Source organism: Columba livia, chromosome 1 (genome assembly GCF_036013475.1).
Source record: "Columba livia isolate bColLiv1 breed racing homer chromosome 1, bColLiv1.pat.W.v2, whole genome shotgun sequence".
Taxonomy (NCBI): domain Eukaryota; kingdom Metazoa; phylum Chordata; class Aves; order Columbiformes; family Columbidae; genus Columba; species Columba livia.
Window position 1 is genome coordinate 20,306,260 of NC_088602.1, and position 13,569 is coordinate 20,319,828.

The 13,569-nt window shown below is 40.4% G+C and overlaps 1 protein-coding gene across 7 annotated transcripts in view; it reads left to right on the forward strand.

The window, feature by feature from the left end:
* IFT88 (intraflagellar transport 88) overlaps positions 1-7,202 on the forward strand; it is a 52,633-nt gene extending 45,431 nt beyond the window's left edge. For 5 of the 7 annotated variants that reach the window (XM_065049645.1, XM_065049624.1, XM_065049613.1 and 2 more), the window contains 2 exons: positions 6,153-6,248; positions 6,936-7,202. In XM_065049645.1, coding sequence (XP_064905717.1) covers positions 6,153-6,248; positions 6,936-7,057 — 218 coding nt within the window. In that variant the 3' untranslated portion in view covers positions 7,058-7,202. The remainder of the gene's footprint in view (positions 1-6,152; positions 6,249-6,935) is intronic. The other 2 variants (XM_065049655.1, XM_065049635.1) reach the window with 1 other exon arrangement.
* The last annotated feature ends 6,367 nt before the right edge of the window (positions 7,203-13,569 follow it).

Consider the following 13,569-nt stretch of genomic DNA (forward strand, 5'->3'; position numbering starts at 1 on the left):
ACACTCACAGCAATGGATGTTAAGGACTATGTTGCAGTGTGTTTACCTTGTACTCAGAATGACTCAGAGAAACCTGAAAACCCAAAACCTATTTTGTCCAATGTTTGGCATTATTTGCCTAGGGTATGAGGCTGTATTTTGCAGTGTAAGAAACTTCTGTACATGGCCTGTGTGAAGACACACATGGAATACAAACATGAGTTGTTTTATTTCAGAATCTTAGTACATTTTTGATAAATTAATGGCTTAAAAAAGAAAAAAAGAAATTTTGTATACATTTTAAGATTAATCTTTTCCAATGGTGTTGCCAAGAACAAAAGGAATCAATTTGCTACAATGTATGAGGGATTTGCCATCACTACTGAACGGGTGAAGCATTGAATCGTGCTTAGTTGAGTTCTTACTAGCTAAATTAAAGTCCTTACTAGCTAAGTGAAGGGTGTATGCATTCCAGATACTCTAGGTATAATGCATGTTTTATTTCTTTCGTCTTACCAGCTCACTGTCCCTATACTTGCTGATATTCCTAAGTGAATTTCTTTTTTCAAGTATTTTGTCCCTACATAGTTATTTATATTCGGAGTATTAATAATGCAGGCTTCCTTGTTTTAGGAAATATGATCTGAAATTAGTTTTAAAGAGGAAGCTAAGAGGAAAGAGAATTAAGTCAGCAGGGCTTATATTTAATAGGATCCCTACTGCTTTGTCAATATAAATTAAAACTAACGCACCAGGTCATAGTTTTCAGCATAGTAGTATATGCATGGATAGTAGACAGAATGGAAAAAGGGAGACCAAGAAAACTGAGATCCACATCAGTGTCAGCTGGAGTCTGTTCTTGTCTTGTGAGAAGGACATGCATTAAATCTGAAATCCCTACCCAAAATTGAACATGTTTGTTAACTCTTATTATAAGAAGTGAAATTTTCTTCTCCCCATGAATATCAGATTTATTATTTTCAGTCTTTTTGATTCACGTTGGAAGCAGATGACATTGGTACACTCCCTTAAAATTCTTTTTCATTAAAAAAAAAAAGGAGAGAAAAAAACAAAACAAACAAAAAAACTCGCTAAAAACTTGAAGGGAGCTAACAGTACATCTCAGTTCTCAAAGGTTTAATTTTCAGTAACTTTTTCTTGTTTTCATACTCACTTTTTTGTGTTTTGCAGAGATGTGATACTAACATCCAGAATTTGGAAGTTAGGACATTGTGGTTTGTACTACCCTAAGAGATTTTTACTGTTCAGTAGCATAAGGCCTTTCACAGATAAAGGAGAGTCTGACCTTGAGGAATACATTACCATAGCGGTGTTTACTTGGTCTCTGCGTTTGCTCTGCTCTCTGAATGGGGAGTTTTGTACTGGATGAGAGGGGAGCTGTGTGCAGGGGGAGAGGAGCCGCGCAGTCTCGGACAGGAGCCCGAGGAAGCATGTTGAATTCCGAAGATGAAAGGCTGAGCACTTTGTATTCTCCTTGTTACCCGAGCCTGGCCGGATGAGCTTGGGAAGGAAACAAGAATAATCTAGGTATCTTTTCCCTTTTTCATTCCACCTGTGGTGGTGTCAGTGGCAAAATGGGTTTGTCCATCACAAAGAAACATCTCATATTCAAACACCCTTTACCAGCACCTCAGGATCTCCTCATATAATATGCAAGCACATTATAGATGTTAGGGCAATAAGCATTGTAATAATCTTCACTGTGACTGAAGCAAGAGGTTCTCCTGTTATCCTGCAGCCAGGACTTCAGGATTACTTATTTTTTTTTACATTTTCAGTGCCTGTTGATGCCTCATTAATTACAAGTCTTTGTGCAATGGTTCCATTGGTTGTGTGTACAAAAAGAGCCCAAAGCTTTGTTTTTATGGACAGGGAAAATACTGGAGTGAAAAGAACATCTTAATCTGTTTTCTGTATCTGAACTCACCTAAGGTGTTAGCTTCACTGACACACCAGAAACAATTCTCATTCAACGGAATTTCAAATCTAATTGAACTGCAGTGGAGTTCAAAACTGCATCTGCTGCCCATGCCATTTCTCAGTTTTAATATAATATTCTGCCTGCTATGCTGAACTCGCTGTTGCCTTCAGTCGAACCGAACCAAACCAAAGCCCTCTCTTCTCCAAAGATGATGTCTTCATCCCACATATGAAAGATGCACAGAACTGCATTGAATCCCATTCTGGATTTAGTGAAGCATCTGCAGTCTTTAAAAGCGTTAGCCCTCTGTGCACTTTGTTATGTAAACATTTTACAGAGGAGGGAGATTACCAAACCACCCTCCACTTTCATATCTTTTTCCTGATGAGTAAAGTGGCACTAAAAATTCTAATTTAATACCTTCATGATACTGAAGGAATTTCAGAGGCGATAGTCTCATTACTGTAAGTGCCACCAGCGAGAGTCCTTTAGAAAATAAACATAAAATCGTGGATTTTGTGGGTTGAAGTGACATACAATCAGGTGTCTTGCTAAATAGGAAGTACAGAAATGCAAAGATTTAGAATCCTGTTTTCTATCACTGCTTAAAATAGGATTATTCCAAAATAGAATTAATTTTGCTGACTGTTGTATTATTCATTATTCTGCAATATAAAATTAACCATTATTTTTAAAATAAGTTTTATACTTTGATTCTCTTCTTAAATTTTATGTGGAGGATTTAGTTCAAGTTAGGTTTTTTTATGGGAGTTGAAGAAATCTGAATGGACAGAACATATTATAATACACTAATGTAATTAAGTATCTTAAATTTAACATTATGGGCATGACTTTAAAGCAGATGAGGAAGGAATGCACTTTAACTTATACCAGTATGTAGAGTATATTTTTTTATGCATTTATATGCATAGCTCCCAATTAATGCTATTGCACACAGTCTGAGGGGAAGATCATGTCAGCATGATAACCCAAGTCTCAGGTATAATCATTTTACAGAGTAAATAAGTTTATAAATCAGATTTTGAAAATGTAGTGACCAGCTCTGCTCTAATCAGTTCCTGTTGCTTTTTCAACTGAAATCTGGAGCCGTGTTCCTGCAGTCAGTTTATGTTTATGTGTATATGTGCACATTATCAACCCAGAGTGAGTACACTGGGAGTGGTTTCCATGCGAGCTACAATAATAACAGCCATTTAAATAAAAGTACAATAAGTAAATAATAAGCATGTATTAATTGCAGTAAAGGTTTTCTTGGACACAGAGAGCAATTTAATTCAGCACTAATCTTCAAGTATTCATAAATTTCATTTAATTGGGGATGTGTTTTTGTACAGTTACTAAAGTTGGTCAGCTGCCATATTGGCAGCCAAATCCTGGATCCCATGGCGGAGTGTCAAGAATAAGCCTTTACCCCAAATGGCTCAACAACTAGGACGTTCCTCCTGAAAGATGGAGCTGGGTGTTTGGACTCCCTCATGTGAGGGAAGGCATTGAATCCAGACCTCTTGCTTCCTCACATCTACATGTTCTTGGAGAAAAAAATCCACTATTCAATATGTAGAGTTGCCCCCCTCCCCCAAATATAAGCTTGACTTACAAATTGTTGGAGGCTAGGAAATAATTCTCTGAGAGCTACTGTATGTGCTTGCTCTACTTTTGATGCTTATCCCTAAGTATATTGTTGGTCAATTTTGACAGGTATGCAACCTTATGTAGTAAGTATTGAGGACACTATATCAAGGTGGTATGTACTGATTGAATAACTTGCTGCTTGTAGAAGGAGCAGCCCATACCCCACCTCAGCACTTCTTTTCATTCCCATTCCTGGTCATTTATTCTTGCTGCTTCCCTTGCGCTATTGCTGGCATTAATCTAACCCTTTGGTGAGCTGGTTCAGTTTATTAAACTGACAATAAATAATGCGTTTGGGCAGCTGAATCAAATCTGAAGCCAAAAAGGCTACATTTGTGGGAAAAGCTTAACAGCACCAACATTTCCATTGACTCTATTGGTTCATATACTGAAAGGGGGAGCTCACGCTCCCAGGCCGAATGCTGAACACCCGGCAGGCATCTTGCTGCTCAGATGGCCATTCTGGGGAAGTCAGTCACACCGGTTCAAAGCTGTGCGAGGGGAAGCTGGTGAGGTTTAAGCACTTCAAGGGTTGCATATGATTCTATATCCACTAGAGAAGAGAGAGAAAAGAGGGGAAAAATTTGCTTCAAATTTTGGACTTACTGCTTTATCTTTTTGGATGTAACCCTCATAAAGCGTAAAGGTCCTAGGATGTCCAAGAAAGCTTCTGCTTTCAGCTGTTTGTTTTGGAGCAGAAAGATGTACAGGTAACCTGGGGGCAATATGTTTATCTCAGACATCTTGGTTTGTCTACCATCTTTATTTTTCTTCTTTTGGTTAATATCAAATCCCTCGGCTTCATCTGGTTGTGTCAATAAAACCCACGTGTTTCCCTCATTCACAGTTGAAAATATTTGATATGCCATATTCTTCCTCTTTTATTGTTGCTACACTAAATTCTTCCTTCCTGGAACCAGCCCGTTAAACCTCTGGAGTTTCTCTGACTAGTTCAGCTGTCTCCTGGCATGGTTTCTGCTGTATCATTCCTATCTTTGCATCTCTTTACCACTTCTTCCAACTTTATTCCTTATTTTATAAATTGTTTTCCCTTGTACAGGAGTCTGTGCCTACTCCTATATAACTTTTCTCTGCTTGTTAAACATTCTGTATTCTCCTCCAAACTGTCCTCAGCGTGTCTTCATCCACACCATTTGTGAAGCTCGCCACTTGCCTCCTTGCTGCGCAGGCCTGTCCAAAGCCCCCTGGGATCAAGAGGTGGCTCTTGTGTAATTACAGAGCCCTTTGGTTGAGACCCCCCATTGATGGGTTTGATTGAGTCAAACCCATTGATTTATTTCAGTTTCTTCGAATCCTTCATTAAGTATTCACTTCTTCCATGGGACCTGTCAGTGAGAGTTGATGCAAGGGAGGTTGATGGACATTGAAATAGATTTTCCTTGCTTTGAAGTTTCAACAGTAATCTGTGTCTTGTAAACATATTAACTGTTTGACATGTGACTGTATGTATTAGATCTTTCTTGGAGTGGAGACATTGTCTTCCAATTCAAGGCTGAATAAACTGAAGTCTACAGTAGTATTTTTAGAGAAATAAAGATTTGTCATCTTTGTGGAAGATTTTTTTTTTTAAATAGTAACAATATTTACGAAAAGAACATTTACAGTAAATAAGACAATGGAAATGTGTCGCCAAGTCCAGACTTTGTAATTAATGTTTGCTGAATGAAACTCATTTTTCCTCCTTACAGATGGAAGACTTTTAATACCAGCATTGTTTCATGTTGTAAATGAGCATGTTTGTATTTGGCTGCTTGGCATGTCCTGCCTTGTAAATATACCAAGCCAAACACGAAACGTTTTCTCCTAGGAGAAAAAGATTGCATAAAAATTTGTTGCAGCAGACAAGACTGAAAACTTGCCATGAATGTGAAAAAGAGATTCAGAGGTGAACAGAACATTTAGAGTGTCTGGAATACTGCTGTGGCAAGAGAATGTTAATCTGACCTTGTCTGGGCACGAGGCAGCGCTCGGAGCCGACACATTCCTTGGGGCCCCGCTGCAAACTGAGCTGCCAGCGCGGGGTTTGCAGCGAGACGCGGGGCCAGGATGGCCCGTGTACACGGTCCGTGCCTGCCCGCCACGCAGACAGCACGTGCCAAATAATGCTCTCCTAATTAAAAGCAAAGTTAGTGTTGTATTTAACCTTGACAGCATTCAACAGGTGGATCATACTACTATGTTAGTAAGCACACAGACATATGAAATGTCCGTATACATCGTGACAGTGTTTATATTTATCATGCTTATTTTAGCTCCGAAAGGTGACTGCAATTTATAAGCAACTGAAATGTCAGCATTTGAAGCAAAAATATTTTAATGTGTTTACTCCAAAGAAAGTAAGGCTGTATATATTTAAAAATTAAAAAAAAAACAACCACACACATGTGGACACACTGTCCATTGTGTTTTAATGACTACTATTACAACTGAGAACTGTATCCATCATGAAAAGATGGTTTCATCCAAATCTTGTTTGACAGATAGCAGCTGAATTTATGTTGTTCTTGTATCACATAGCAGCATGTTATTTGTCTTCAACTTTTTTTTCCCCCCCCAGATAGCAGTGGTACCAAAGGGGAAAGACTGAGTGCCAAACTGAAAGCTTTGCCTGGAACAAGGGAACCCTATGAAAGTAGCAACAGTAAAGAAATAGGCAAGTGGGCATCTTCTACCTTCTTACTTTCCTGGCCCTCAAGGAGAGAGGAGATGGAAAAAATAAGTTCTTGGAAGAGCATGTATAATTAGACAATTGGGAAAACATGTTCCCCATGAAATAAATGTGAAGAATGGCTTTGGTTTCATTGTTCAGAACTCACTATAAAGTAATTGTAAATATAAAGAAATGTGGCCCATGGAAATACTTATTATTTTTGCTATCTGTCTGTTACATCCTTTAGTCAGTTCTTGTGGTTCTGCAGTCATAAGTGCTTCACTAAGACTGAATTTTCAAAGGGGGTTAAATCCCAAATCCATGTGAAATGTCGTACTTCCTAAACTGCCTTCTTTAACCAGCTCATCTGTCTTCCTGTTCCATGCACTTTCCGAGGTCTTTTTCTCACTTAATGATTGTAATAAAATAAAGAGAAATTTATTTTTTTTTAAAAAGAAAGGAAAAACATGCTTCTGGCGCTCAGGTACTTTGGTCCTGTGCCATGCCTTACTTCCCAAACGTGGTACCTTGTTCTCCTTCAGCGTTCACATGCTCTGTCTGGTCTGCATTTCAAAGACGCCTTACAAATGTGTCATGCTAAAACCTACTCTTGTGTTTGATTTTATATGTTTGAAACAAAGCTAAAATTACTTGCAACTAACTATTTGAAATGTATTTATTAAACCCTAGATGCCTCTTACATAGACCCACTTGGCCCGCAAGCAGAAAGACCAAGAACTGCAGCAAGAAAAAGAGCTGAGGAAGATGACTTTGCTGATGAAGAACTAGGAGAGGATTTGCTTCCAGAGTAGCATATGGTCCACTCATGACCTTTTCTCCTTCTAAAAGCTTGAGCAGGACAACATTAATGCAGGATTTTTTGTAGTGGATTTTGATAAAATATTTGTGAAATACTTTGGATATATGGTATCTTACATTAAAAACATGGATTTGAAATTGCAGTGTTTTTTATAATTGATTTTTTTTTTAAATGCTGAGATTGTTTTACTCATGCATAAAAACTACACAGGCATTCAAACTCATTGCAAACCATATCAAATGCATAAAACTTTTGTTTTCAGAGGTATGTCTGATTATAATAGGAAACATAGCAGTCTCTTAAATTTCACCTTTCAGTGCAAAATACCTCAAAGCAATATTATGAGGTTGAAAGTCCCATATCCCTCATCAAAAGCCAGAACTTACTTAAAGCCTGTGAATTGACTATCTGAAAATGCCTTTAAGGCCCAAATTCAGCAAAGCCCTTAATACCGATACTGAAGAAGGCATCTTAATTTTAGTGTACGCTTAGCTGAGCTAGGGCCATTTTGCAGTCTCTTGGCAATCTCCTAGGTATGTTTGCAATCACAAAGATGAGGGAGTTTTATTTTGAATGGTCAGAGCGGGCAGGATTTCAATCTAGTTTGTTCAGAATTGCTAATGAGATTTCAGCTTTTGAATCATGTTGGGGACTGTGGCACTGCCTACACAGAGGTAGCTTTCTACAGCCTTGGTTGAGTATGTGCAGAGTTGTTATAGAAATCATCATTTTGCTTATGAACTGAACAAGTTTGATCCAGAGTCACTGAGGCACGTTAAATAGGAACATGGGGTTCCTAATTTCTGTCACTTTTTGGAGGTAAAAATATTAGATATTCAGAATTTCCTAATAAATACTTACAAAACTACTACAGTGGGGTGGCAGGGACTTGTTTTTGAAACATTGGTGTGAGTTTGGTGTGACAGTTAGACTTTAGTTATTGCACTTTGAAATGCAAGGATTCAGTCTTCTAAAATTTCCAATGCTGATTCCAAGTGTTGGTGCTTAACTGCTTCCTGACAAGTGCCACTGGAAAGTTTTCTTCATATCTTCAAGAAACCTTCTTTTCAGGTTTTAAAAACATCTGCCCAGTCACATAAGATACCTCTGCAAGTCAGAGAATGATAGAATGTCTTGAGTTGGAAGGGACCCACAAGGATCACTGAGTCCAACTCCTGTCCCTACACATGACAACCCCACAGTTCACACCATGTGTCTGAGGGTGTTGTCCCATCTCTTCTTGAACACTGTCAGGCTTGGGGCTGTGACACCTCCCTGGGAGCCTGTTCCAGTGCTCCAGCACCCTCTGGGGGAAGAACTTTTTCCTAATGCCCAACCTAAACCTCCCCTGGCACATTTTCCTGCCATTCCCTCGGGTTCTGTCATTGGTCACTGAAGAGTTCAGATCCTGCCCCTCCTCCTCCCCTTGTGAGGAAGCTGTAGCCACCATGAGGTCTCCTCTCAGTCTCCTCCAGGCTGAACAAACCAAGTGACTTTAGCTGCTCCCCATACAGCTTCCTCTCCAAACTCTTCACCAACTTCGTGTCCCTCTTCTGGACACTCTCCAGTAGCTTTATATCCTTTTCATCCTGTGTCACCCAGCACTGCACACAGTGCTCCAGGTGAGGCTGCACCAGTGCAGAGCAGAGCGGGACAATCACCTCCCTGCCTGGCTGGCAATGCTGTGCTGGATGCACCCAGGACACGGGTGGCCTCTTGGCTGCCAGGACACTGTTGGCTTATGTTCAACTTGCCATTGACCAGAACCCCAAGATCCCTCTCCACAGAGCTCCTCTCCAGTATCTTGTCCCCCAGTCTGTGTGTACAGCCAGAGTTGCCATGTCCCAGCACTCGCTCTTGTTGAAATTCATGTGTTTGGTGATTGCCCAGTTCTCTAGTTTGTCCATATCTCTCTGCAGGGCCTCTCTGCCCTCCAGAGTGTCAACAGCTCCTCCCAGTTTTGTGTCATTGGCAACCTTAGTATTCCCTCAAGTCCCAAGTCTAAGTAATTTATGAAGACATTAAAGAGCACTGGCCTTAAGATGGATCCCTATGGGACCCGCTAGTGACTGGTCACCAGCCCAACATAACCCCATTTACAAAAACCCTTTGAGCCCAACGTGTCAGCCAGTTGCTCATCTACTGCATTGTGTGTTTACCCAGCTGTGTGCTGGATGTCTTGTCCAGGAGGATACTGTGAGACACAGTATCAAAGGCTTTGTTGAAATACAAAAAGATCACATCAACAGGCTTCCCTTGGTCAACTAGGTGAGTAATCTTGTCATAGAAAAATCAAATTTGTTAAGCAGGACTTTCCCCTCATGAACCTGTGCTGGCTGGGACCAATGACTGCGTTGTCATTCAGATGTTTCTCAATAACTCCCAGAACAGTCTTCCACATGATTTTGCCAGGCACTGGAGTGAGGCTGACAGGCCTGTTGTTGCCGGGATCATCCCTGTTGCCCTTCTTGTAGCCTTCCAATACCTCTCAAGGTTCCCAGGAGCATTGAAAAATCACAGAGAGAGGTCTTGCTTGACGCCAATCAGCTCTTTAAGCATCGTAGGATCAATCCCATTAGGCCCCATCGACGTAGGGATCTAGCTGGAGTAGCAAATCCTGTACAAGTTCCAGATTGATTGGGAGTTTATTGTTCTTGCAGCCTGGTTTTCTAGCCCAGGGCTACAGGGCCCCCAAGTCCATCTCTGATGTGGTCAGAAATACCTCTTTAATGGCACAGTTGTAGGAATGTGATCTTGTGAGGTTTATGGTAGTTAACAAACTACTTTGTATGTAACGTGTTTCCCAAGTGCTGTAGCTCTTGGTCTAAGAGCACACCAGCTTCCCCTTGGTGCTATAAGCAAAGCACATTCAGTGTGGTCTATGGTGCACCCTGAAGAGGGCAACAAAGCTGGTGACAGGGCTGGAAGGAATGTCCTGTGAGGAGCAGCTGAGGACTTTGGGCTTGTCTAGTCTGGACAACAGGAGGCTGAGGAGCCACCTCATTGCTCTCTACAGCTTCCTGAAGAGGGGAGGTCGAGAGGGAGGTGCTGAGCTCTTCTGCCTGGGACCCAGTGACAGGACACGTGGGAATGGTGCAAAGCTGCACCAGGGGAGGTTTAGACAGGACATTAGGAAGCATTTCTTTACCAAGAAGTTGGTCAAACACTGGAACAGGCTTCCTAGAGAGGTGGTTGATGTCCCAAGCCTGTCAGTGTTTAAGAGGCAGCTGAACTAGATAATCATTGTAGGTTCCACCTGAAATAGTCTATTCTAATTCTATTCTGTGTTTTACAAACAGAATTTTACTTTTCTTCTGCCCCCGCAAAAACTTCCAGGAACTTCCGGAACATGTTATTTCCTATAGTGTGACGATCTGATTATGATGTATTTGCATGTTATTCTGCAAGCACTGTTTAGCTTGCTCTGAACTGACAGAAAGCCATGTGATCCAGCTCCAATACTGGAATAACAAGTCCTGCTCAGTCAAAACGATTTAGCCCAGGTTCATTTCCTTCAAAACCATGTCAAGGATGGCTGCCTACCTCTCTACCAGAGCTGCAGCACTGCCAGGGCAGGCCCAAAGCAGAGGAGCTCATGTAGAACCTTCCATATTGCAAGACCAGCAGCACATTCCTCAGTACTGTGACTATTAGCAGCCCCCCAGACAATGCCCTTGCATGACCCCAAGGTTGGCCTGGGCCAGGAACCATTCTCCATTAGCAGCTTAGGTGCAGCCGCCTCCTTCTGCTGGGTGAAATATTCTGTGTGAGGGAACAGAAGATGTGACATCCCACATGAGTTCCTTGTCTTGAAGGAAGTGTGGCCATGCTAGTGGGGTGCTGTGTCTAAATTAATCACCTGGGTTAGATGTGATTATCGTGCTACCTTGATGTGATGACTCTGCCCCTGTCCCGGAGCTAGCCAGTTAGCATTAATCTCAGGTACAGCATGAGTTGAGTTCCCTGCTGCCATGCAGGATGCCCTCAGTCCTGCGGTAGGTCTCAGAAACTGCAGGAGTGGAAACACTGCATGAGCTAAATAATTCTATCTTGATCCCAGAAATTCAAGCAAAAGCATTTAGTCAGGTTCAGTTGTGCAAACCAGACTCCATCTCCACAAGCCACACTGCAGCTATGTGCTTCCAGCACCATTTAAGCCCTGATTTTGTGTTTATCATTTTAGAATTATCAGATCATTTAAAATTCCTGAATAAAGTTTTGATAAATGTGATAGCACTGCTGTTATATTAGTTTATTTAGTTTTTTAATCTTTGGAAGGCAGCAATACTAAACCTAGGAAAATGTTAATCCTCTGGAAGAACTGACTCATGCGCTATTTTAGCTTGTATTATCATGAGAAAGGCATTGGTCACAATATTAAACAATTCTCAGTTGACTTCTTGGGCCTGAGATACTCTTTAAGTTGTATTCAGGATGTGCTGGATTCAGTTAGATACAAGTTACCTTTCTCTTTACAGGTATGAAAAATGTCTCTTTGTACAGTAGGTACTCTGGTAATGACCCTATGAATCACTGACAGTTTACAAAACATACAGAAATTCAGTTTCCTTGGATAAAGGGATAAAGGTGGGAAGTAATCACAGCAGTTCTATCCTCTGAATTTGCCTCCTTGATTGTCTCGAGAGTCTCCTATATGTATTACTGCTTCAAAAGTGGCCAGAGGAAAAATCATTGGAGAATATCTCTTAGAGTAAAGGCTGTGGACACTAGTTGCTTACCTTTGTGATGAGCATCTTGGCAGCATAAACAGCCAAATTAAAATACTATCCAGGTAATAATTGTTTGTTGTTGTTGTTGTTGTTTTTTCCCTAAACAAGCCTAACTCCACAATATCAATGTATTCTTATTCACATATTTAATATTTTGCCCTGAACATCCTTCACTACAGATTGCCTAACTCATTACTTTTAAAGCAAAGCTATTCTAGAGGAATGCGGGACTTGAAAGCTGTACAAAGAAAGTATAAACAGTTGTGCGAGTCTTATGATGAAAGGCTGTTTCTCTTCTTGGTTCCTTTGCAAGAGTAGTATGAGACCATAAGAAATTAATCTCATTTGCTAAGCTTTGATTGTTCCTGATTTCAAAGGCACAGTTTCTCAGCTTTTCAATAGAAGAGCTATTTTTAACCTGTTTGCTCCTCAGAATGAAGGCCATTAAGGATTCTCCACTTTGCAAGAATTCAGTTTTGCAAAGCTAACTTGCCTAACAACTGTAAAATACACTGAGGTCCTGCTGTAGAAGATGTTACGCCATGGAAGCTGCAAAGTGGTGTGATAATGGTTACAAATGCAATGAAGAAGGAACAGGAACAGAATCAGCAGTCTGGGTGACAGGTATCTGCAAAGAGAATGTAAAGGAGAAGAACATCTTTGGGGAGCAATTTATTTCTCTGTATGAAGATTTATACCTGCTGGTGATGCCACCTGAATGTTTGTTGTATACAACAATAGGAGTTGTTCAGCTTGAAAGTCTACATGATGATTTTTCAAAATGTTTTTCAGATCATTATTTCAGATAGAGATGGGATCTCGTTAATGTACATCCTGCTGCAGCAGGATGGGGATGAGCTTTTGGAAAATGTCAGTTTAGGGCAATTGTATCATTGCTGTGACAAGCACATTGCTACAGCATCATTAATAATGCTTGTTACAATAATATGCTTAATTTATGTGTGAACCATAGTATATGGAACCAGCTGCTGTGGAAGACAATGATCCCAACCAAGAGAAACTCCTGATGAAGTTGCTCATTGCTGATTTGATGTGTCTGGGAAGGGCTACGTTCTTATACTTTCTGGCAGGTTTTCATGATCATTCTAATAGTTCTGAAACAACTTTCCAAATTATCCTAATCATCTGATGATAAAATACTTGAATAGGATTTTTCTTCTCCTCCTATGACATATTTTTTCTCCAGCTGTTAGTAGCAATGTAAGACTGAAGATAGAAACCTTGTGTGTTTTTTGTACATGTCAGTGTTTAACATCGCATGAACCATGCTCCCTGATGGAATTGTGCAGAAAATGTTTTTTCTTATTAATATGAACTCACTAAAAATGTCTGCCTTGTTCTTGCACAGCTCAGTTCCCTTTTGAACATCCTGACTTTCTCAGAGCAGGGGTTTGTGGAACTGTGCATCTTATTAACTATCTGGCATTGATCACTATAGCAATAACCTCAGGAAGAGGCAGCTGCCACTCCCAGGTATAAATGCTGCACGACAACCCCCACAAGGAGCATTTAAAATCTTAGGTAAAAGTGAAGTAAAGACTTTTTCCATTACTCAGTGGACTTCCTTCTGTCTGTCCTATCAGCAGCAAGTTTCTCTTCCCCTTTCTCTCAAACTTTTCCTGCTTGTTTTTGCTAAAAAAGGATAATGTAATGTGAATAAGGGAGGATAAGAAATGGTAAGGCACACCATGAAGCTCACCAGAATCCAGTTATAAACAACATGAAGATTGGATCATATTACAATTCATATATT